The 22,738-nt window shown below is 42.4% G+C and overlaps 1 protein-coding gene across 14 annotated transcripts in view; it reads right to left on the bottom strand.

The window, feature by feature from the left end:
- Positions 1 to 22,738, bottom strand: part of SMARCA4 (SWI/SNF related, matrix associated, actin dependent regulator of chromatin, subfamily a, member 4) — a 111,657-nt gene that overhangs the window by 74,136 nt on the left and 14,783 nt on the right. For all 14 annotated transcript variants that reach the window (XM_061639614.1, XM_061639594.1, XM_061639625.1 and 11 more), the window contains exons 4-11: positions 22,080 to 22,212; positions 16,548 to 16,940; positions 16,271 to 16,369; positions 13,414 to 13,672; positions 12,905 to 13,031; positions 10,095 to 10,268; positions 7,181 to 7,354; positions 6,863 to 7,030 (exon numbers count right to left, since the gene is read on the bottom strand). In XM_061639614.1, coding sequence (XP_061495598.1) covers positions 6,863 to 7,030; positions 7,181 to 7,354; positions 10,095 to 10,268; positions 12,905 to 13,031; positions 13,414 to 13,672; positions 16,271 to 16,369; positions 16,548 to 16,940; positions 22,080 to 22,212 — 1,527 coding nt within the window. The remainder of the gene's footprint in view (positions 1 to 6,862; positions 7,031 to 7,180; positions 7,355 to 10,094; positions 10,269 to 12,904; positions 13,032 to 13,413; positions 13,673 to 16,270; positions 16,370 to 16,547; positions 16,941 to 22,079; positions 22,213 to 22,738) is intronic.

Here is a 22,738-nt window from a genome sequence, read left to right as displayed (position 1 = left end):
CAGTCAATTTGGTCCATTCTGAGAACTGCAGTTCCAATCATTGCTGCTGCATTTTAAATGTCCTCTGAATCCATCTCCTCAATATAGTCAGTGGCATCATGAACCCTCTGGAGCCCACATTTGGTATTGCAAAGCTAATACTGGTGGATGATAATGGTGCCGGCTGAAGCACACACCTGTGGAGCGAGCAGGAGGCATGCTGGGCAATTCTGGGTTGAAGAAAAGAACAATTACTATCCTTTGTAAAGGGTAATGCAGTGTGATGAGAATCTAAACCCTGGTTATGGCTACAACCTCAACAATTGGGGTCTACCGAAGGGCACTCTGCCTGCTCCCTTTGAACAAAGCCATTGACATTAAAGGAGGAGGAAGATGCAACTTTCCTCACAGCAATTGTTGAGGCAGTCTATGATTGCTTGACTACTTTGACATGTGCAATGCTGGGTGTGGTTTTGGAGGCTTTCTCCCTTTTATTGAAGAAGCCATGGAAGGGGAAGCCAAGCAAAAAACAGAAGATATGCAACCAACTAACAGAATAACAAGAAAGCCCCCCACTTCGTTTTTAGACAAAGAAAAAGAACAAAGAGGAGAGAAGAATGTGATCAAGAGAAAAACAAGGCATTAACAGAAAGGAGGAGAAACAAGAGGCCTGAAGCTCAGAAATGATGCACTGGAGAAGCAAGTGGGATCTGCTCCAAGCAACAGCAGAAAATAGTCTATAGGGACCAGGAGAGGTCTCCAGGGGAAAGCTGGGCACATGTTTCTTGTCTCTCGAGCAGTAAGAGAGATCATAACCCACTTGGACACATCCCATATCCAACTGAGAATGGACCACTGGTCTCACCTGAAGGGTGATTTTGCCAGGTATCATGCCATCACGCGGGTTATAGCGCCATCTAGCGTCCGAAGGCAAGAATGTACTGAAGTCAAGACCTTGGGGCAGGCAAGCCCCTCCCACTCCAGTTCATTTGCAACAAGGCCGAAGTGAGATATCTGAGAAAGTACAAAAGGCCAACGGGCCTACCAGGAAGGAAAATAAGAGACACTGTCCCAAATAATAACACAGAACTACATTCATTCTTAACATATCTAGAACGGTCTTGACTTGACTACACAGTCCAAAACAGTACAACTCTGAACAGTAATAATTTGAAAGGTGGTACAAAATACCCAGACATCCTCCAACAGGGAGGGTCGTGATGGCATGATACCTGGGAAAACCACCCTTTGGGTGAGACCAATGGTCCGTTTTCCCCAGGTAGCATGCCATCACGTGGGATGTACCATAGCAGCCCCCAACAGGGAGGGACCACCCACTGATTACTTGTCAGAAAGAACTTGTTGCAGACCAGAGGCATCGGCAGAGGTGTAACGGTCTATCTTATAATGTTTGATAAAAGAATCTGGAGTAGATACAAACAATGAATCCGTGAATCTTATGTCCTGGGTTTGAGACAGGTAGGTCTTGAGGGCCCTCCAGACATGCGAGTGCCAGCCCTTCTCCAGTGGATGGATGGTGTTCAGACAGAATGAAAGAAGCAATGTCCTGCTTGCAGTGGAAAACTGAATTGACTTTGGGGCAAAAGGAAGGGTCTGGATGCAATACCACTGAGTCCTTATGGAAGATGCAGAGATGGCGGGCCGAGGACAATGTGCCCGACTCTGAAACTCTTCTCACCAAGGTGACTGCCACCAGGAACAGGACCTTGAAGGACAACAGTTATAATGGCACTGACCTAAGGGGCTCAAAGAGCAGGGCTTGCAGGACCTTTGATAAACTCCATGAAGGTGAGCTGCATCTAAGGTGACATCAGCCACAAGCGCTGCAGCCTTGTGTAACTTCACCAGGCCCTTTCTGAGTCTGACCGGATCTAGATTAGGATCATCTAAGAGTTTGTTGAGCCACATCACAGAAGCTCTTGAAAAGATGGAAGCTGCAGCAGAGGCCCGAATAGCAAAGGCGGTAGCCTTGTGATTTTTAAGCAGAGCGTAGTCCAGCCGTCGCTCAGAAGGATCCTTAAACTGTGAGTTCCCTTCTTTTGGCAGGAGGGACCTCAAGACCAAACTAGAAATCCGCTCATCTATCCCCGGGACGTTCAGGCGATTCATACAGGTGAAGATAGAGAAATGGCGTGCCTGCAACGGGCGAGCCCATTCTTCCTTGGCCAGCTTGTCGATGGGGTCTGGCACAGGAAGGTAGTGATCTGCCAATCTGGGAGACTGGCCCCCTTCACAGAAGGAGTGGTAGATTCAGTTTGTAAAAGTTGGAGGCCTAAGGTGTCCAGAACTCTACGAGCAAGGGGAAGATAGTCAGCCAAATCAAAAAGGTGACAGGATGAATCCTCCTCCAGTTCTGAATCACTGCTCCACTCATCTCCCTCGGCTTCAAGAGAATACGTAGGATCCTCCAAACCGGTAATCTCATCGCCAATCCTGCCTCTAGCAACATCAAATAGGTTTGGTGAGGGTGGTGAAGCTACATCACTTCAGCTGCGATGACCCATAGCACCAGATTGTCGCTGCGCACTCTGCTGAAGCAATGGATTCACCTGTGACCGTGACTGTGCTTGTGAGAAGAAGCCCAGTATGTCCTGCAACTGTGAGAAAAATTCTGGAGTCAACTGCAACCACAGCAGAGGGGCAAGAGTGGCCATCTGAGGATCTGAGGGCACTGGCTGCACTTGGTGGAGCAGAGGTGGTTGCCCTTGTTGAGGCAGAATTGCAGGGGTCTCATTAGACTGGTGAGATGTATGAGCTCTAGTCGTTTACATGGGTTGAGATGGACAGTCCAAAGCTGGCTGGCTAGGAAATCCCTCAAATTCGTCCTCTGATGACCCGGTAGGCAAATGAAAGAGGATTGTTAATCTCTCTTGGCCAGCATCCTCTGAAGCCGGGACAGACACGTATCGTGCTCGCCTAGCAACACTGTGGCTAGATAAGTGTTTGATTTTAGCTGGGTTGTTTGTGCTTAGCAGACTTGTGATGCGACGGGGCTTGCACAGCTGTTTTGCCCCTGTTGCTTGATCTGCCTCTGGCTGCTGATCCACCATCCTATACACGCACAAAGGTGGAGGGTGCGGTATCTGTCACCAAGACATGCACAAAGGTGTGGAGTGCGGTGTGGAGAGGAGCTTCAGTACACACCCACGGGCAAGAGAAGCGGTACAACCCCAAGTGCACTACAGTACTGGCGACTAAGTGCAAGGGAATCATGCTCAGGTACACACACAGCAGGAGAGGTGCAGTACTGCTCCTGTGCAGTTAACTATGTAGAAGCCTGTCTGTTCAGGGCCTCTCTGTCACTTTCCGCCTTTAGGTTTTTTTAAAAAAAACTTTAGAACAATCTTGTCTAAATATCCCCTTCACTGAAACAATCCACACACAAGAAACATGAGGTGATACGCCAAATGTTTCCTTAAACTAAAAGAGCGGGAAAAAGGCAACGGACAAAATGACGCCCACTGAAAAAGAGCAGGAAATTCAAAACAAAATGGCGTCTGTCCAGACAGTCAGGACCAGGTCGCTCAACAAAGGTGCAATGGCGGCCGTCACATTGCCTGAGGGAACTCCAGATGCAGCAGGGGAAGATATCCCGCCTGTGTTCGCACCAGGAAACAAAAATGTGAAGGAGCTGCGGCAGCGAAAAAACAAATAGCAGCTGCTGCGTTCTCCTTACGGCTGCAGTAGCAAGCTGGGAAGGGGGCCGCAGCTGCGGTCTCCTTATAGCCGCAGTAGCGAGCCAGGTGGAAGAAATCCTTGCTGCAAGAGACGCTAAGAGAGCTGCCAAACAAAGGCTGCAATAAGGGGAGCGGCAATCGCGAGCTTCTAGCCAAATACAAAGCCACTGCCGCCGCCGCCTAGGTAAAGAGGGAGCTGGCAGTAAGAACAGGCTTCGCTGCAGGCTCCTAGCAGACAGAGAAAAATAACCACCATTGCGAAAGACAGCAGGCGCGCTAAGCAGGGCCTGGCGGGTGAAAAAACGTCTCCGCCTGATGGGGAATGGCAGCCGCCGCTGCCCCCAAATGACAAGGAGAGGAAAAAGGGAGGACAGGTAGGGCGGGGAAAAATTGGGAAAGACCAACAACAAAACGAAACCTCCAACAAGCCCCAACTATCTCAAAACAACAGAGTAACAGTGAAAGAGGGGAGAGGGAGCAAGTGGAAGTACAAACTCACAAACACAACCCCAGTCCCACACACTCTCTCACTCACAACATTCACACACACTTAACTTAGCTCTAAATGCTACCCTAAACATGGATATAACTGCCTCGGATGAAGGCAAGAATGAACTGGAGTGGGAGGGGCTTGCCTGCCCCAAGGTGACTTCAGTACATTCTTGCCTTCGGATGCTAGATGGTGCTATAACTCACGTGATGGCATGCTACCTGGGAAAAATGGCCTTATCACTTGCCTATTGTATTACTGAGACTCACATCACAAAATTTTAAAGGTATCTGCCTGGAAAGTGCTGCTTACAAGAATCTAAGTAAAACTCTCTAACACTTTACATTTTACCATTTAATTTTGCAGTATTAACAATTTGGCTGCTAGGAGCCTATGTTTATATTTGACTACATGTGACATACTTGCAACTTCTTGAATGGACGTATAAGGCATAATAGAGGTTGATGTTTGATAATCTATTCTTGCAAATCAGATAGCCATTCAACAATTTACTTCAAAGTTACAGGGATAGTTTATTATTTGGAAGGCCTCAAAGGAAGCAATACAAGTATTAATTATGCAGAAAGCTGCATATTTTAAAAAAGGAAAGAAAAAAGAATGTCACTAGTCTCAGAAACCAAAATTTACTGACAGAAATGAAACATGTTCCAGGCACGCTATAGAAAATTGGAAGCTTTATATGGAAGCAATTAGATTTAATTAATTGCACCCAAATAGAGAAAAATCTACGCTTCTTAAAGCAGTGGGCTTTGGAGAGGGACAACAAACTGGATAAGCTACTGTCATCTATGTTAGAACAACAACATCATAATCACATAGTTATGAAGGAAGCTGCTAAAATTTACATAAAACCAAAGAAAATTTTCATGAGGGACTTTATGCCTTCTGTACAGGGTATTATATATATATATATATATATATACACATTTTTAAGATTAAACCACCCGTCTAACAGAAACTGAAAACCTATAAAGCCTGATTACAACTACTGAGCTCCTCACAGCTGTTACAGAACTAAAAAAAACGATAAAGCACCAGGAACAGATGGCTTCACAGAAGAATACAATAAAATGTTTCTTAATAACTTAGCACATCCCTTTCTGGATGCAATAAGTTGTGCAAAAAGATACCTTCCCAAAAACATGGGAAGAAGCCAAATTGATGAGTCCTATTGGCTTATTGTTCTTTTAAATCAGGACCTTAAAATTTGGACCACCATTCTGGCAAAAAAACATAATTATTAGGAAGTACAGGCTGATGACCAGACAGGCTTTATTTAAAAATCGTAAATTATCAATGAATGTAACACACATGATAACCAAGTCTAAACAACCATATGGGATTCTATTCTTAAATGCTGAGAATACTGCATGCTCAGCCACAATCTATCAAGAGAGGTCTATCCTTCCTATTATTCACTTTATCTATACAACCCTAGTTGAAGCAGTAAGAATTAACAAGTGGTCTTAAGATAGAGCAGGGGGAATCTAAAATTATTTATATGCTAATGACACCATATTACTGAACATACTGTTACATATGCCCCTTAAAGTGATCACTAATTGGTAAAAAGTTAAATGTTTGGAATGAAAAAGAAACAGAATAGGAGGGGAAAAGTTGCCATAATTGAAATATAGTTAACTGTTTAATAAAGAAACATGGTCCTTTTAGAAAAAGAAAAAAGTTTGAAATTTTGATTTTAAAAGATCAAAACAGATGTTATCAAGCAAAGCTCACAGTATCATGATTTCTACATGCAGAAATTCATATTAACATAGGTGGGAAAGGGATTTCATTAGATGTCAGGGACTAGCTATAGCAGCATGTTCCACAACAAACTATAAGTATAAATCTTAAAGAAAAGAAAGCTTCTATAAAGTTGTGTAGGTATTTGGCATCTGCAAGACAATCATATTTATAGAGGTAAGCAACTCACGCTGAAGATGCAAGTATCAAGAGCTGATAAATTTCATATATTCTGGTCCTTCTGCACAGCTACAATATTTATTATTATTTATTGTTAAATTTCTATGCTGCCCTTATTCCCAAAGAAGCCCAGGTCAGCAAACAAGTGATAAAGTAATAAAAACCAGTACGGATGTAGACTTTATCAACAGATGAAGTTAAAATTATAATAGGTAGCCACCACCACTATAACAGGTTATGATCCATTAGTCAAATTATTTGTTCATGTAAAAGGTCTGGCCTTAACATAATATACTGAAATGGTAATCTAGTTATTAACAGTTGCCCATGTAACAGTATGTCATAATTGGAAAAAATAGAAACTCCCACATAAGAAGATTAGATCCTGAGGGTCTCGGTGCTTGTTAATTTGATTAAATTAACCAACACGATGACAAACAATCCAGTAATTTATTTGATGTAATAGGGTAGAAGAGCATACTCATACGTTGTTAGGGATTATATGGATTATTTATGAGTATCTTGTAGGTATTTTATTTACAGATATTGTATTATCTACTATGGTTTGCTATATTGCCAACTCTGTCTTATGTCAGAAAATAACTTGAGAACTGGGGTACATAACCAAAGGCAACAGCTATATGAATCAGAAATGAAATGTGAAGCATCCTCTAACCCAACTGCTTATGCAAAGCCTGTTTTTCATCAGTATTAGCGATCATTGTAAGCTAAATTATCTCCAAATTACCTTCTTTTTCTTCTTCTTTTTCTTCTCCTTTGCAACTTGTGCAGCCTTGTGCTGTCTCACCAGTTCTGTGAGGTTGGCCACATATTCATCTGTCTGCTGAAGCAGGTAGGCTAAGCGTTTATCTTTCTTTTGATCAATAAGCTTACGGTACCCTTCTTCATCTTCAGCCTTTAAAATACACACACACAAACCCCATTTAATTGCTTTAAATTAAGAACAATTTTTTTAAAAAAAGTTACTGAACTGCAACCTACAGAACTCAGCTGGGTAACTTTTGTATGAAACATTTTCAGCTTGCAACTTTGAAGCAAACCTTACCATCAACCTGCGCATTCTCTCTTTCTCAATTCTTTCATTTTCCTTCTTTTGCTCTCGCTCCGTATTGGCATGATAAGTGGCCACAGCCTTTGTAAGTTTTTGAATCTTCCCTGTGACAGATCGGTGATATTCTTTAAAATCCTTGGCATGCTGAAGAATGCTATTGAGGTACTCCTAAAGAAAATGCAATAGAAAATGGATTAATAAATTTATAAACATGCGACAGAGCCTCTTATTTTATACTGCAAAAACTCTTAAGATTGCAGGAAATCTACAACTGAGATATCAGGAGTCACAAAATGTCCATTATAAATTTACTCAAATGCATTGTGACCCCAGTTACATTCGTAGCTGCTGTAAAATGTTTTGATAGAAGGTTACAGAATGCTATCACTTTCCGTTATTAAGATTTCCTTTTTGGCCTGCAGCCAAAATCTTAATTTCTGCTTTTAATTTCCTTTAGTCTCATCCTCCAAAGCCAGGAGCAGCGAACGCGGAGGACTCAGGTTGATGCAACCTCCAGGGAGCTCCAGTCTGCATCTAGCTACCTATGATTTCCTGATGGGAAGTCCTGCAAAGAACAGATATGAATACTCACAAGAGCCAGATCTCAGAGGTCTGCTCAGGAAGAGAGAGGGTCAGAGGCACCTCTGGCAGTCAAGTGTAAAAAGGCTTAATCTGGGCCCAGGTGTTTCAACAATCACTGCTATCCATCTCCACATAATTCAATGTCTACGACCTATCTCTCGCAACAGAGAACCAAACTATGTGCATCATGACAGATCTGTAGATGGGATCTCCCAAAGTTTTTCTTTTTGCCTTAAAGCAGAGGACTCTAAATTTTATTGGGACAAGCAACACCAGGGGAGATGTTTTTATAACCCTTTCCCCTGCATCATTTCCCTTGTCTAAACTTCCCTACCAAAACTATTAGCCCTGGCACAGAAAGAAAATACAGGATCCTAAGGGCTATAAGCATCTTAAGTGGGGCAATTTTAGATGAGGAAAATGGCACGGGGGTGTTCTAACCAAATCTGAAGCCCTGTGAATGTGTTTTGAAGTAAAACATTAAAAATATTGGAAGATCTATTACAGATGTCTTGTGTTATGTGCCATTTGCACCTGAGAGTGGTCGTGTCCGCAGTACATGGTGTCTTCCACAGCTCTTCCTCTGCTCTCTCAGTTCCAGCATATCTTTACATCCAATGGAGAAGCCATCAACTTCCCTGCCTAAACCACTTCCCTGCCTAACCCACCTCTATTCCTGCAGCCCACCAGAGTGCACCATGCAAGGCTACTACCAAGACTTCCCTATCCCTACAAGAAATTCCAGGGTTCTTGAAAGCTGCTTTCAAAAAATTTTATTTTGAAGAGTGAGGTATAAAATAATAAACATAAATAAAATGTCTGTGTAGTGCCAGGGTGGGATGGGAGGAATGAGCTGAGCAGGGTGTCCATGGCTTGCCCTTTGGCTGCAGTCCATGACTAGCAGAAAATTAAATTATACAAATCAGGCCAAACTTAGTAAATCTGCACGTATTAGCTGAAGTTATAGAGCAATATAAACCGGGGCCTGGGAGTGAAGCAGAGTGGTAGATCCATTGCTGTATCTGATGTACTGCCAGCTTGTGTCACCAGGACAGAAGATGGTGGCAGTGAGGTCTCATGGGATTTACCAGGATTTAGATGCAGCAGATCCAATGCTGATGGTGCACAGCCCCATTTTGGGGCCTTCCATGCTCTGCCACCTGTGGGGGAACTGCAGGGGGGGGCTTACTGTCTGCCTGGGTAAAGCCCAGAGCCTGTACTATTGCAGATCCCCACCCCCCACCTATATGCCATCCTACCATCAACAGAGGATGGGAGATAGGATTGCACTTGTATATAGGCCACAGCTTTTCTAGATGTACCTTTTAATTTTTCTTATTAAGTGCAGAGCAAAGTATTTGCTGACAGCCCTCTGGTGATTTTTAAAAAAACCATTATTCAATCATCACACCCTCCAAAGAGGTCAGGGTGGTGTACATAAGGATTATCCCACTTTACCTTCCCAAAAGGTTTGTGAGGTAGGTTCAGCCAAGTGATAGTAATAGTGATAGACCCAGGGATACTCAGTGAACCAAAAAGGTCCCATCTTCAGCTATGGAAAGCCAAAGGTGAACAAGGAGTGAACATGAACCTCTCCTATAGCCAGTGAGGTGTCGCAGAAAGAGCCTTGGGCTTGGGACTAGGAAGACCTGAGTTCAAATCCATAGTCAAACTTGCTGGGTATAACCTCACAGAGTTATAGTGGGAATGAAACGCAACAATCCGTATGACAGTTCTAAACACAACAATGCTATGTATTCTTGAAGATTTTAATCCTGGGCTGTATATGTGCCTTATGGGCACTTCCCAGTCATGATATTCTGGAACGTGGGACTCTTTTAGGAGCTAAGAAAATTGTTTTAGAGAACATTAGAAGTCTCATCTATCTTGTCCCCTGAACTAATAGGTCAGCAATAAATTATATGCTAAAGAACAATGACCTACAGTAAGATGGATACCTGAAATGTCTACCTCCATATTTTCTATAGCTCTTTAAGCAGCGATACACTTAAGAGTTCTTCACCTCCGTTGTTGCCATGCCTTTCCCTTCCCTTTACTTTCTTCTTTTAACACTCTTCTCTTAACGCTCTAGCCTTTTTTATATTAAAGGGTGATTCCCCCCGCCCCAGTCAAGCAGTTGTCTCTCCCTTCATTCTGGTGCGGTTACTTTGTCTGCTGTTTGTTAGCTATTGCCAAAAATCAGCAACATAATGTAAAACATTAAATGGAAACGTTAATGATAAAATAAATATTCACTGGCACTCCTCTTTTTTGCCACCCTTTTCTACACACCACCATGTAATGTAAAAACAGAAGAATTGCATGCCTGATGCTTTTGCCGGCGTTTCCGTTCTTGTTCGATCTTCTGCTGTTTCTCCAGCTTCTCAGTGATGCGAGCTTCCCGTAGAGATTGCCGCTTGCTACGCTTGTATGCCTTGGCATTCAGTGCTGTTTCCAGAGCAGTATCTCTTCTCATGCAGACCACAACCTCTTGACGCAGCTTTGGAGTGACAATTTAAAAAGAAAGAGTCAACTCTTTGTTGCAAGTTGTGAAGGAAGAATGGACTGAGGCATATTGACTAGTACACCCCTCATGCAGTCTCTAGGCATGATGCTGATGCACGTACCTGTCAATTCAAATTCGCATTCAAAATTGCACATTTTCCAAGAACATTTTTTTTACATCTGTCTGCTGTGGGCCTTTTTAAAAGCAAAAGCAAAGCATTAACGGTGTTAGTGCCGAACAGGAGGAGGGAGGGGAGGAAAAGTGCTCAACTAAAGGAGAAACCCTACAATGCAGTGTTTACAGAAATGGTCTCAAAACTCCACAGTAGTTTAGATCTTAAACATACCGAAAAGACTTCTTAAAGGATATAAAGTGGACAAGACAGCAGGCAAAGAAAATGAATCAGCAAGGTACCTCCAATGCCCATTCTCCAAGATGTTTTAGGGGATCCAACACAACCCTGTGCCCACAACCATCAGTCTCTTTAAGCAGGGAAAATGCAAACATGACCCTGCTGAAAGGCACACAGATTGTCCACTGCTGCTACCATCATTTCTTCAACCCACAGAGCCACACCCACTAGGATTCCAAGCAGGGCAGAAGGCAGACAGAAAGCACACATACATGGAACACTGCTTCATATAACTGATACTGCTAATTATTTCTATTTTGTTACTCAAAGTATTCCACCTGCTCCTATTTTAAAGACCACTGAACACTGCTTGGATGATACAAACAAAAGCAAAGCACAAGCACATCCAAACTGTCCTTCAGGAACAGGAGTTGCCAAACACAACAGAGGAAGGATGGTGAAGAGGAAAATCAGGAAACAACAGAGTCTCAAACGTCTGTGTGCAGGAGAGGGACGAAATGAGGCTTTCAAGTGTCAAGGGCAACAGAGATATCAAAAAGAGTAAGGACAAGACTGTTAGTTCTGGCCAGAAGGTTGTCCCTGGAAATGTTTCCTAGAGCAGCTGAGTTGAAACAGATTTCAGGGGGTGAAGAAGATGGCTGAAGACAAGCAATTTCTCATCCAAGGAATGAGAGATGTTGCTGGAGGAAAGACCAGGGTTAAGCGAAGATTTAGACACTGTTATTGTGGCAGCTCCAGCTGAGGTGTTTAATGCACTGTCAAACCCAGTGTTGTAGGATCAATTCCAGTAAATGCATCCTGATGATATGGACAGGATGCATGCAGTGATGTGCCCATCCACCTGCTCATAAGATTGTATCCATCCTGGCTTATTAAAGCTGGCTGGAATGGGGTAATTGAATGGGTCACAAGTGTGGTAAATGCATCTTTACATGATTATGTGTTGCCAAGAACCTGGGCAAACCAGTGGAAGGAGGGATCCTGACAGTATTGTTGGGTTCTGTTGTCCTGCACACACACTTTCAAGAGGTGTCAGGTTCAAAGTTACCCACAGGTTACCTGGGAGCTCTTCCTTCCACGAGCAACCGATCACTGTGTCGACACAGTAGCGGAGGAAAAGCATTCAGCATATGCTCACAATCCCTCTTATTACTACTTCATATTTTCAATAGCTGAGCCCTAATACCAGGGGCTCGAGAGCCGTGATTGATTCAAAGTAAGGCCTGGTTCCAGGAAAGCCTTTTGAAGAAAAGGGGTGAATTATTTAAAAAAAAAACTCCACTAAATTTAAAGGAAGATATTTTGAAACCCTTTGAAATTAATGGACCTAAGTTAGTTGCGGCCATATAATTTCAATGGGTCTACTCTGAATAAAAGTGACTGGAAAAGTGGAGAAAAGAGGAACAGAAGGGAGAAGGAGGGCGTTGGATCCAAGGACATGTAAAAGAGCAAACAAAACAATAATTTGTGGAGAAAGTGAAGTGGAGAAGGTGGAAATGACAAGGTGGAGAACTGTGTAGAAAGAGAAGGAAATGCTGAAAGGAAAACTGAATGGGAAAGTGGGAGAAGAAAAGCTAAGCAACAGAAGCAGCAGAGAAAGGCAAGAAAGAAAAAGAGGAACAGAAGATTAATAAATTTTGAAAAACTTGTTTACTTAGGTATGTTTGGAGACTATCTGGCCTTTTTTCTCTTCAAAAAGCAAAGCCACTGAATCTTCAGTTGTTTTACTATCTCATAAAGAGATAAATACAGGGACAGAAAGAAGAGAAAAATCTCCAAATTCAGAACACACACAGAGACATACACACACACACACAGTGTACAGAAATCTGCCTGAGGCGGCAAAACGTCAGGCACTTCAAGCCAAACAGGCAGGCCACATGGTGAAAGGCCTCATTTCTTTGTTACTGCCCCACCAAGGCAGAATTAGCACAACTTCGCATCTCTTACTTGCAAAGTATCTGCTTGTACTAAGACAAAACAGCATTGGCAAGCCTGACAATCTATTCAGTCCACCACCTGAGTAGCCATGTCCATATATCAACAAAAAACTATGAGAAAATCAATTAACTGAACCTGAAAAGTCTGGAGATGGTTTTCACACTTCAAGCTTCTGATTTTATTTAAATGTAGCTAGTCAATAGAAATGTTGGCTCTTGCACATTTGCACTAAATTACAAAACCCAGGAGCAAAAGATTTAATTCCATTTCCCAAACTACTCCTGAGCAATAGAGTTCTAATATTGGCACAGCCTACCTGTCTCTGGAAGTTAAGCAATCGTAGTGCTTTAAGTTCAATGGTAGCTTTGGTTCGCAGGTCACCAGCCAGGGACCCAGGAAGATTTTCAAGTTCTTGGATTCTGTGGGCAATGCGAGCCTGCAGTCTGATGCAGATTAACACATTTGTTTAGGTCTTTATATTGTATCTAAAAAAAAAAAATCTGATACAGCAGTGATCTACCAAGGGGTCAGGAAGCTAAAAGAAAGGCAAAAGAGGTTCAAGATAAACTGAATTCTCCCCTCTGCAAGAAGATAATGTTAAATTCATTGTCCAAGCTATAACACTTTGCTTAGGTAAAAGAGACTTGCTAATAGATTCTCCTGTGGATCCAGCATGACAAGGTACGTAACACAACAAAGCCCAAGAGCAGGGTAGCGCTAACAGGCCCGAACAAGTCACTGAATTAATGAATTCAGCCTTCATTAAAAGTCAACCTGTAATCCAGGAGTACTAGTAAGGTAAGATTTTAATAGCCATATTTTCACCTGTATTCTCTCTCTTGAAGAATTTCAACTGGGTCAAGTCCTCTTGGTTTCTGGATTGGAGTGATACGGTTTTGCTTCTGATGGAGCTGCACCATTGGGGCAGGTTGGGCTGGTTGTCCTGGTGACTGGGTTTGAGGAGGCATTACAGGGGATGCTGCTGGAGGTACCGCCGGAGGTGCTGGTGAAGGACGGCCTGTTGGCTGAGGAGGAATCAGTTTCTGAGGTGTGCTAGTAGGGGCTGCAGCATTTGCCATTGGTCCTGTATAACAGCAGCGGTGGGAAGAAGGCCGTTAGATACCCTCATATAAGAGCCCGATATGAGCACATATGAACATAAAGGCTGAAAATTTCAAAGATTGATTTCTATATCTGAAAACCTGAACCACATTGTTGTTTGGCTACATTTCAATCCAACTTCTCTTTAATGCTCTCCTGCTTCCCCTTATGCCACCCTTATGAAGTTAAGCTGCAGGACTGTGACTGTTCTCAAAGTCAACCACTGGTCATTGTGGCCATGACATGGCCTCTCTAGTATACACCTGCCATTCCATCTACTACTACATCAAACTCTCAACCCAGTAAATGACCTGAAATGCACTCTACTAAGCTTAACTTTACCTTCTCACAGGGACCTCTAAAATGAATTAAAGCTGCACCAGGAGCAGCAGTTGTGAAGAACTAATCCACAACTATCTTGCACATAATATTAGGTTGAAAACTTTCTGATACTGTAACTGTTACTGTCTTGGCTGCTAGTTTTATCCAAGCCACCGATTTTAGCTGCTGTGATGTCATGGAATGTTCACAACATTTTAACTCTACTTAATGTATCTGTCCAGAGGAAATGACCCAGTAATAATAATCTTTACAGAGTAAAGTGTAGCTCACCTAGTTTGGAAGAAAAACCTAAATATTGGAGGGGCTGTATGGGCAGGTGGAGGAGGGAGTGGGCCAAGAATACTAGATGTAAAGGGAAAGAAATCTAATGAGAAGGTGGCTAAAGGAAGGAAGTACATAGGCAGCAGCCTGTGAAACAAGGACCTGAAGGAATAATGAGACACTGAACAGAAGAAAGGATAAGAAAAAAGTGGCGTCATGTAAGAGGCAAAGAGATTAAGAGATAGGAAGCTGATTGGGAAGAAGGCACACAACAGGAGGGAGGCAGGAAAAGACGACTGTAACACATGGTTGGGATGCAGGTACCTGAGCATAAAGCAGAGACAGACCTGAACAAAAGAGGATGAACTAAAGAAAAACCTCACAGAGGGCCTCAGGACCAGAAGTGTGACATTTGCAAGAAATAAGCAGGCACACAAGAGAACATAGGCAGTTGGTGTGCTAGAGAGTCAAAGGAACAATGACAAGAAGAGAGTAAATTTCATATGATGGAAGCTCGTCAGCCAAACTTTGGTTATAGTTCTTTATCTTTCTATGAAAATACAGAAATTAAAATGAATACAATGTAGGTTACTCTTGCTGGATATATATCAACAGATAAGGACTTTAAACAGACATGTCTGCTTGTAAGCAGCATCTAACATAGCACTGATCAAAATTTCTAACAAGTGCATTTAGGTCACGTGATTTTTTAATGTTAAATCTGCAGTATAGTATATAGATATTTTTTTATTAAAGTATGATTTCTCTTTGTAACAGATAACTTGGCAGCAGCAAAACATTGCACAGTTATCCACAGCAGTAGCTCCCATGTAACCCTAATTTTCTAATGGTGCTTACACCTTCGAATGGTGGAAGCTACCCAATTTCTGGATATGAAACATCAAAATGGCTGAGGAATTAAGCATTCTTGTTCAACCTCATGGTTCTGCAGACGAGCTTGAAAGTGTTATCAGTTTATGCAAGAAAGGCAGAAGCAAGCAACTCAAGAGATATCTAGTTAAGGTTTCAAGTTTCATGATTTTTAAAACCTACTTTGTGATTATTTAAAGATTAGTCTTCAGCTAGCAGCGTGGGACTCACAAGTGGATCACAACAGCCTCACCTAAAGCGAGTCACACCACTGGCACCACAATAGCCCATTTTGGGGGGTAAAGAGGGGTGGGAAGGAGGCAAGCAAAAGGAGAAAGATGTGGGACAGGAAGAAGAGAAAGTCAGTAAGGCTAGGTCTATAAATACATGTTTATAGAGAGTCTAGTTTAACTGTCATGGGTTCCCTCCCCAAATCCTGGGAAATGTAGGGAAAAATATTCTATTAGAGGTACATAGCCCCTCTGTCTCAGACCTTCAGTTCCCAGGTTTCCCTAGGCAGAAGGAATGACTGTTAAACCAGCATGTTTGTAGTGTGAATATGTGAGCTGGAGAAAGATCATATACATTAAAAAATGAAAACTGAGACCAAGTTGTAATTAAAGGCAACTCCTGGCTTTGAAACAAATTGGACTACTGATGTAAAGGACTGCCGCCCTGGGCTCCTTCTGGGAGGAATATATATATAATTGTAGGTAGCATTCCATTAGATGCTTCATAAAAATAAATTAATAATAATAATCAGTGCACAGAAATCACATCTGGAATGCAATGGCAATTTTCAAACAGGCAACACTAGAAACTGTATTTTAATATTTTGTCCACATATTGTGAGAATTGCCACGTTCATTTCTCAGCAAAAAATGGCCAGATTGGTATCACTGAAACAATGTGATAATGGCACCCAGTCCACGTTTTATACAGATTAGACAGGGCAGCCATACTAGTCTGCTATAGCAGAAACCAATAAAAAAGTCCTGTTAAGTCTTTAACATGCCATGGGATTTTGCTGTTTATGTAAAATGTATTTCAATATACAAATTAAACACAAAGCTAAACTACAATGAAACTACACATACTAAGGCCTTACCTTCAGGCCAGGGCTTTGGGGGTCCACCAGGGGGCTGCCCAGGCATTCCTGGGGGAACTCCTGAGGGTCCAGGAGGGGGCATGTTTGGCCCTCCCATACCTGTGTATACATTAGACAGACACACACACAGAGTAAGGCTTTTCTTCCTCCACAGTTTGTATCAATCTATGAGGAGGAGAGGGAGAAGAAGGTGTGGTTCTAGCAGAAGAGAGGAGAGGCACTTTGTGGTCTATGACCCCAGGAAAATCTTTAAGAATGCACTTAAGCTCATACTTACCATGAGGTCTGTTGTAGTTTGGAGGTGTTGGTCCAGGGGCAGGCCCTGGTCCTTGCACTGGTCCTGTTCCAGATACAGAAGGTGGAGGTAGAGTTGGCATTTGCTGCTGCATTCCAGGCATTGGCCGTTTTCCCTGTACTGCCATGTGAAGATGCTCAGGTAAAGGCTGTCCTCTGGCAAGCATCTTGTAGGCCATGATTTGAGCCCTCAGTTGATGCAGCTGATTCTGGTTAAAAGGAGTTGGGCCACGATTCTGCTGCCCTAGCGCTTGGGGGTCAGTACCATCTAATGGGACTCCACCAGGACCAGAGGGCATCTGGGGGCCAGAAGAAGGACCATTAGCTGGAACTGGACTTGATGCATGCTCAGAACCACCAAGTGGAGAAGGATAACCTAGAGAGAAAGGTGGGCAGTGAGAAAGAGAGAATGAATATCAATTTGCTGTGTACTTTCCACAATCAAGTTTAAAACAGAATTTTATTTTAAACATACTTTTGCATTTTATAGATGCTGTGGGTGGGTGTTATGTGCCTTCAGGCCAATTTCGACTTATGGCGACCCTATGAATCAGCGAGCTCCGGTAGCATCTGTTGTAAACCACCCTGTTCACATCTTGTAAGTCTGTGGCTTCCTATCAATCCATCCTTTGTTTGGTCTTCCTCTTTTTCTATTTCCTTCTGTTCTTCCCAGCAGTAGCCTGTTGTCCAGAGTATAGGTTGCGCATCAGGACAATCAGATGCTGTGGCACCCCCATTTATTTTAAAGCATTCCATAGTTTTTCATGATCTACACAATCAAAGGCTTTGCTGTAATCTATAAAGCACAGGGTAATTTCCTTCTGAAATTTCTTGATCCGTTCCATTATCCAATGTATGTATGCAATATGATCTCTGGTGCCTCTTCCCTTTCTAAATTCTGTTTGGACATCTGGCATTTCTCACTCCAAATATGGTAAGAGCCTTTGTTGTAGAATCCTGAGCATTATTTACTTGCATGGGATATTAAGGCAATAGTTTGATAATTACTGCATTCCCTGGGATCCCCTTTCTTTGCAACTGGGATGTATATTGAACGCTTCCAGTCTGTGGGCCATTGTTTTCTTTTCCATATTTCTTGACAAAGTTTTGTCAAAATGTGGACAGATTCAGTCTCAGTAGCTTGTAGCAACTCTATTGGTATGCCATCTGTTCCTGGTGATTTGTTTCTTCCAAGTATTTTAAGAGCAGCTTTCACCTCACATTCTAAAATTTCTGGTTCTTCATCATATGGTTCCTCCATGAACGAATCTGTCATCCTGGCATCTGTTTTATAGAGTTCTTCAGTGTATTGCTTCCATCTTCCTTTTATTTAATCTCGGTCAGTCAGTGTGTTCCCTTGTTGATTAACATCCCTACTCTTGGTTTAAATTTCCCTTTCATTTATCTAATATTTTGGAATAGGATTCTACCTTTTTTATTGTCCTCTTCTATTTCTATACAATAGCTATTGTAATAGCTCTTTTTGTCCCTACGTACTAGTCGCTGTATTGTTGCATTTAGGGTTCTGACCATGTTTCTGTCTCCTTTTGCTTTCCTTCTCTCTTTAACCATTTTAAGAGTTTTGTCAGTCATCAACTGAGGTCTTTCTCTCTTTTTAATTAGATGCTACATCCATCTTTTTAAATTAGCTGTCTAAAATGAGATATATATATATATATATATATATACATATATATATATATATATACATATATATATATATAATTTCTTACCCACCCTTCACCATAAGATCCCAGGATGGGTTACAACAATGTAATATATAGTCATCAAAACGGGTAAAAATATACACCATCATTATGCCAATATTTGCTATGAATAAAGAGCATAAGCATTCCAAATGTTTGCAGAGGAGAGATTCCCAGTCATTCCAGTAGCAGAAAGTAGGTGCAGGAATGTTGCTGCCTGCTGCATCCACTAATTTGCCCAGCTGAAAAACAACAACTGCTGCAGTAGCCCTCAAAATTGAAACTCTTTCTTACTAAAAACAACAACAACAAGAGCCCTACTCTCCTACACAGCTTTACTTGATCAGTTTCCAGAGGGGAGCCTCTGCTAATCTCTTGCGGTAAAAACAAAAGTTTTGTGACACCTTAAATATTAACCTGAGACATGTTGATAGCACCTTTATAATCCGGACTTAGGGACTGGAGGTGTTTGTGCACTTTAAGAAGGATTTCAATAACTTTTCCCCCTTCACCAACCTGAAACGAGGCCTCTCCACGCAGAGGTCCACTTTCTGAACACTGCTATGGAAGCACATACGGGACATATAAGCACCGCCTTATATAGGAAGCGTGCTGACTGCTACACATACTTACATGCTTCCAGCTTCCACCCAGAACACACAAATCCACAGTCTGCAGTTAAGCCCTATGATATAGCCACATCTGTTCAGACTCACAAGATGGGTCACTCATACCTAAAAATTGACATCAGGCATTCCTCAGGCTACAATACCCACCCAACAAGGTGAAAACACAGGCCAGGTTGTCACCTAGAAACAATCTACTACAGGCAGATGTAGAAGAGAAAATGACAGAACACGACTTGTTGTCACGTACAGGTCCCAGTTAAAAGCACTTAAACCTCTCTTCTTTTTACAGCCCATCCTGGACAATGACCCTTCTCTCTCACACAGGCCTGTCACTTGCCTACAGACACTTCCCCAACCTGAAGCAGCTACGTGCCACCAACAACAGGTCACAGGGAAAAAGGAAAAGGGAACATCCTGTGTCCAATCCAAATCCCACCTCGGTCCCCATAACCACTCTCTGGCCACACTATTGCAGAACCTGATAATGTCATTAGGATTCATTCATCTGCTCATCTTCCCATGTGATATATGCCATCATCTGCCAATAATGCCCTTCTCCGTTCTACATAGGACAAACAGGCCAGCCTTCATGCAAAAGAATACACAAAGCTGATGTCAAAAACAGCAACACAGAAAAAGCAGTGAGGAACATTTCAGCTTTCCAGGTCAGTCTATAACCGATTTTAAGATGGCCTTCCTTGAAGAAAGAAATTCAAAGGGAGACTGCAACATGAAAACATTGAAATACAATACAACAAGAGGTTCTAAGCTACAATGAATATTTATCACACTACAGGCCTTACTAATACCAGATTGTCTGTGTTATCAACTACTGCTTTTTGTGAACAGTCATTGTTAATAAGGAAATTGTCACCATCTGTACTTTTCTGCATTTCCTTTCCTTCAGCATTCACAATTCTCCACCCTCCAAATCAATCTTCTTGTAACTCCGGATAGCACTTAATGCAACTGGTGAAGTGGACTCCAGTCCACGAAAGTTTATGCCATTATAAATATGTTAGTCTTTAAAGTGCTACAAGACACTATTTTTTTTACTTAATCAAGATAACATACAGTGCCTTGCAAAAGTAATCAGACCCCTGACCAATGCTCTCGTATTACTGAATTACAAATGGTATTTTGCAACTTTGTTCTGTATGATATTCTATTTTGAAACACTGAAACTCAAAATCAACTACAGTGAGGTGACATTGGTTTTACGTTGGGAAATGTTTGTAAGAAACGTAAACAACTGAAACATGTTGCTTGCATAAGTATTCGACCCCCACACATTAATATTTGGTAGAGCCACCTTTTGCTGCAATAACACTTTAAGTCTGTTGGGGTAGGTATGTACCAGCTTTGCACCGTGTCGGAGGGATTTTGGCCCATTCTTCTTGGCAGATTTGCTCCAGGTTGGTTGGACATCGCTTGTGGAACACAATTTTCAAAGAGCGCCACAGATTCTCAATGGATCAGGACTTTGATATGGCCACTGTAGGACATTCACCTTTTTGTTCTTGGATCACTTGAATGTTGCTTTCGCCTTGTGCTGGGGATCATGGTCCTGCTGAAAAGTGAATTTCCTCCCAAGCTTCAGTTTTCTAGTGGACTGAAGCAGGTTCTCTTGCAGTATTTCCCTGCATTTTGCTCCATCCATTCTTCCTTCAGTTTTAACAAGATGCCAAGTCCCTGCTGATGAGAAGCATCCCCACAGCATGATGCTGCCACCACCATAATTCACTGTAGGGATGGTGTGTCTTGAGGCATGGGCAGTGTTAGGTTTGTGTCAAGCATAGCGCTTTGAGTTTGGCCAAAAAGCTCTATCTTGGTCTCATCTAACAACAAAACCTTTTCCCACATTGCAGCTGGAACATGCTTTCTGGCAAACTCCAGATGTGCTTTCAAATGGTACTTTTGGAGTAACGGCTTCTTTCTTGCCACCCTCCCATACAGGCCAGTGTCATGCAGAGATCTTGATATGGATGACTGGTTCACCATTATTCCACTCCCAGCCACTGAACTCTACAGCTCCTTCAAAGTGATTGTTGACCTCTCACAAGCCTTCTTCTTGTTCCAGTGCTGAATTTTAAAGGACAGCTTTTTCTCGGCAGTGCCTAGGTGGTGTGACGCAGCTTCCACTTCCTGATTATTGATCCAAGTGTGCTCACTGGGATATCCAAACACTTAGATATTATTTTGTGCACTTTTCCTAATCTATGCATTTGTATTACATCTCTCACTTCTGCAGAATGCTCTTTGGTCTTCATTTTCCTTCAGATCCACAGCCTGACCAATGATCCTTCAACAGTGGGGGTTTTATCGGGACAATGTGACAGCATCTTGAATGGTTCACAGGTGGAGACCAACGGTAAGGCAAATTTGTCCTTGATAGGACAATTTCTTTCATCTGTGTAAACTGGGAGTTTCCAATGCGCAGGGGTGGAATTCCTATGCAAGCAACATGTTTCAGTTTCATACGCTTCTTACAAACATTTCCCAGCATAAAACCAATGTCACCATACAATAATTGATTTTGAGTTTCAGTGTTTTAAAATAAAATATCATGCAGAATGAAATTACAATGTACCATTTGTAATTCAGTACAGTAGGGCCCTGCTTTTCGGCGTTCTGCTAATATGACGGAGCCAGCAGGGCGATCAGCTGTAGCGCAGGGAGCTCTAGCCGCTGTGCTCCAGCTCCCCACACTACAGTTGATTGCTGTCAGCTGTAGCGCGGTGGCTGGAGCTCCCCGTGCTACAGTTGATCGCGCACTATAGGTGATCAGCTGGAGCACGGGGAGCTCTCACGGTACAGCTGATCACTGTCAGCTGGAGCCCGGCGGCTGCAATACAGTAGGGTCCCACTTTCCGGCGGTTTTCACTTTTCGGCGGGGACCTGGAACGTAACCTGCCATATGAGTGGGGCCCTACTGTAATATAAGAGCACTGGTCAGGGGTCTGAGCACTTTCGCAAGGCACTGTAGCATATCATGGCAGCTATGTTATCTGGAAGACTGCATTCCTTCTTCAGCTGTCATGAGATAAAAATATTATATATACATTGCAGCAATTCTTCTTTGCTTTCAAAGGTGATTCTATCTCAAAATTCAGTACTTTGTCTCATGGCTACAGAGTTAACTAGCAATCTGATCCACATTACTCCGGAGAAAAGCAATACCTTGAGAATGCTGATCCATTGGACTTGGAGGAGGTCCCATTCCCGTGTGTCCACCAGCCCTCATTCCCATGCCCTTCATTTGGCTGTAACGAGGATCTTCAGACATTCCTTTCTCATGCATGGAATCCATTGGCTGCAACAATTATATAAAGCTGAGTATCTAAAATCTATTTAAACAAAAACTTCCAACAAAAGACCTAAGCTATGCTTACAAAGCACAACCTATTCAGCAAAGCCGTGAGTAATATGGCTGCTATTCAAGGTGTTGAAGATGAGTTAGGTTGCAATCCTACACCACTTTCCTAGGAGTAAGCCCCACTGAACTCAATGGGACTTACTTCTGAGTAGACATGCATAGGATTGTGCTGTTAATTTATTTATTATTTGATTTACATCCTGCCCTTCCTCCCAGCAGGAGCCCAGGGCGGCAGACAAAAGCACCAAAAACACTTTAAAACATCATGGAAACAGACCTTAAAATACATTAAAACAAGACATCTTTAAAAACATCTTTAAAAAAGGTTAAAAACACATTTTTTTAAAATAGTTTCTTCCCCCTATGTTGAAACATAAGACTGAGAAAACTTTCATTATGTGGGGGGGGGATCAAAAAGGAAGGGAAAATACAGCACTAATCCCTTATTTTTCATTTTCTACCC

This window comes from Rhineura floridana, chromosome 1, assembly GCF_030035675.1.
Source record: "Rhineura floridana isolate rRhiFlo1 chromosome 1, rRhiFlo1.hap2, whole genome shotgun sequence".
Taxonomy (NCBI): domain Eukaryota; kingdom Metazoa; phylum Chordata; class Lepidosauria; order Squamata; family Rhineuridae; genus Rhineura; species Rhineura floridana.
This window is presented reverse-complemented; position numbering and strand designations above follow the sequence as displayed.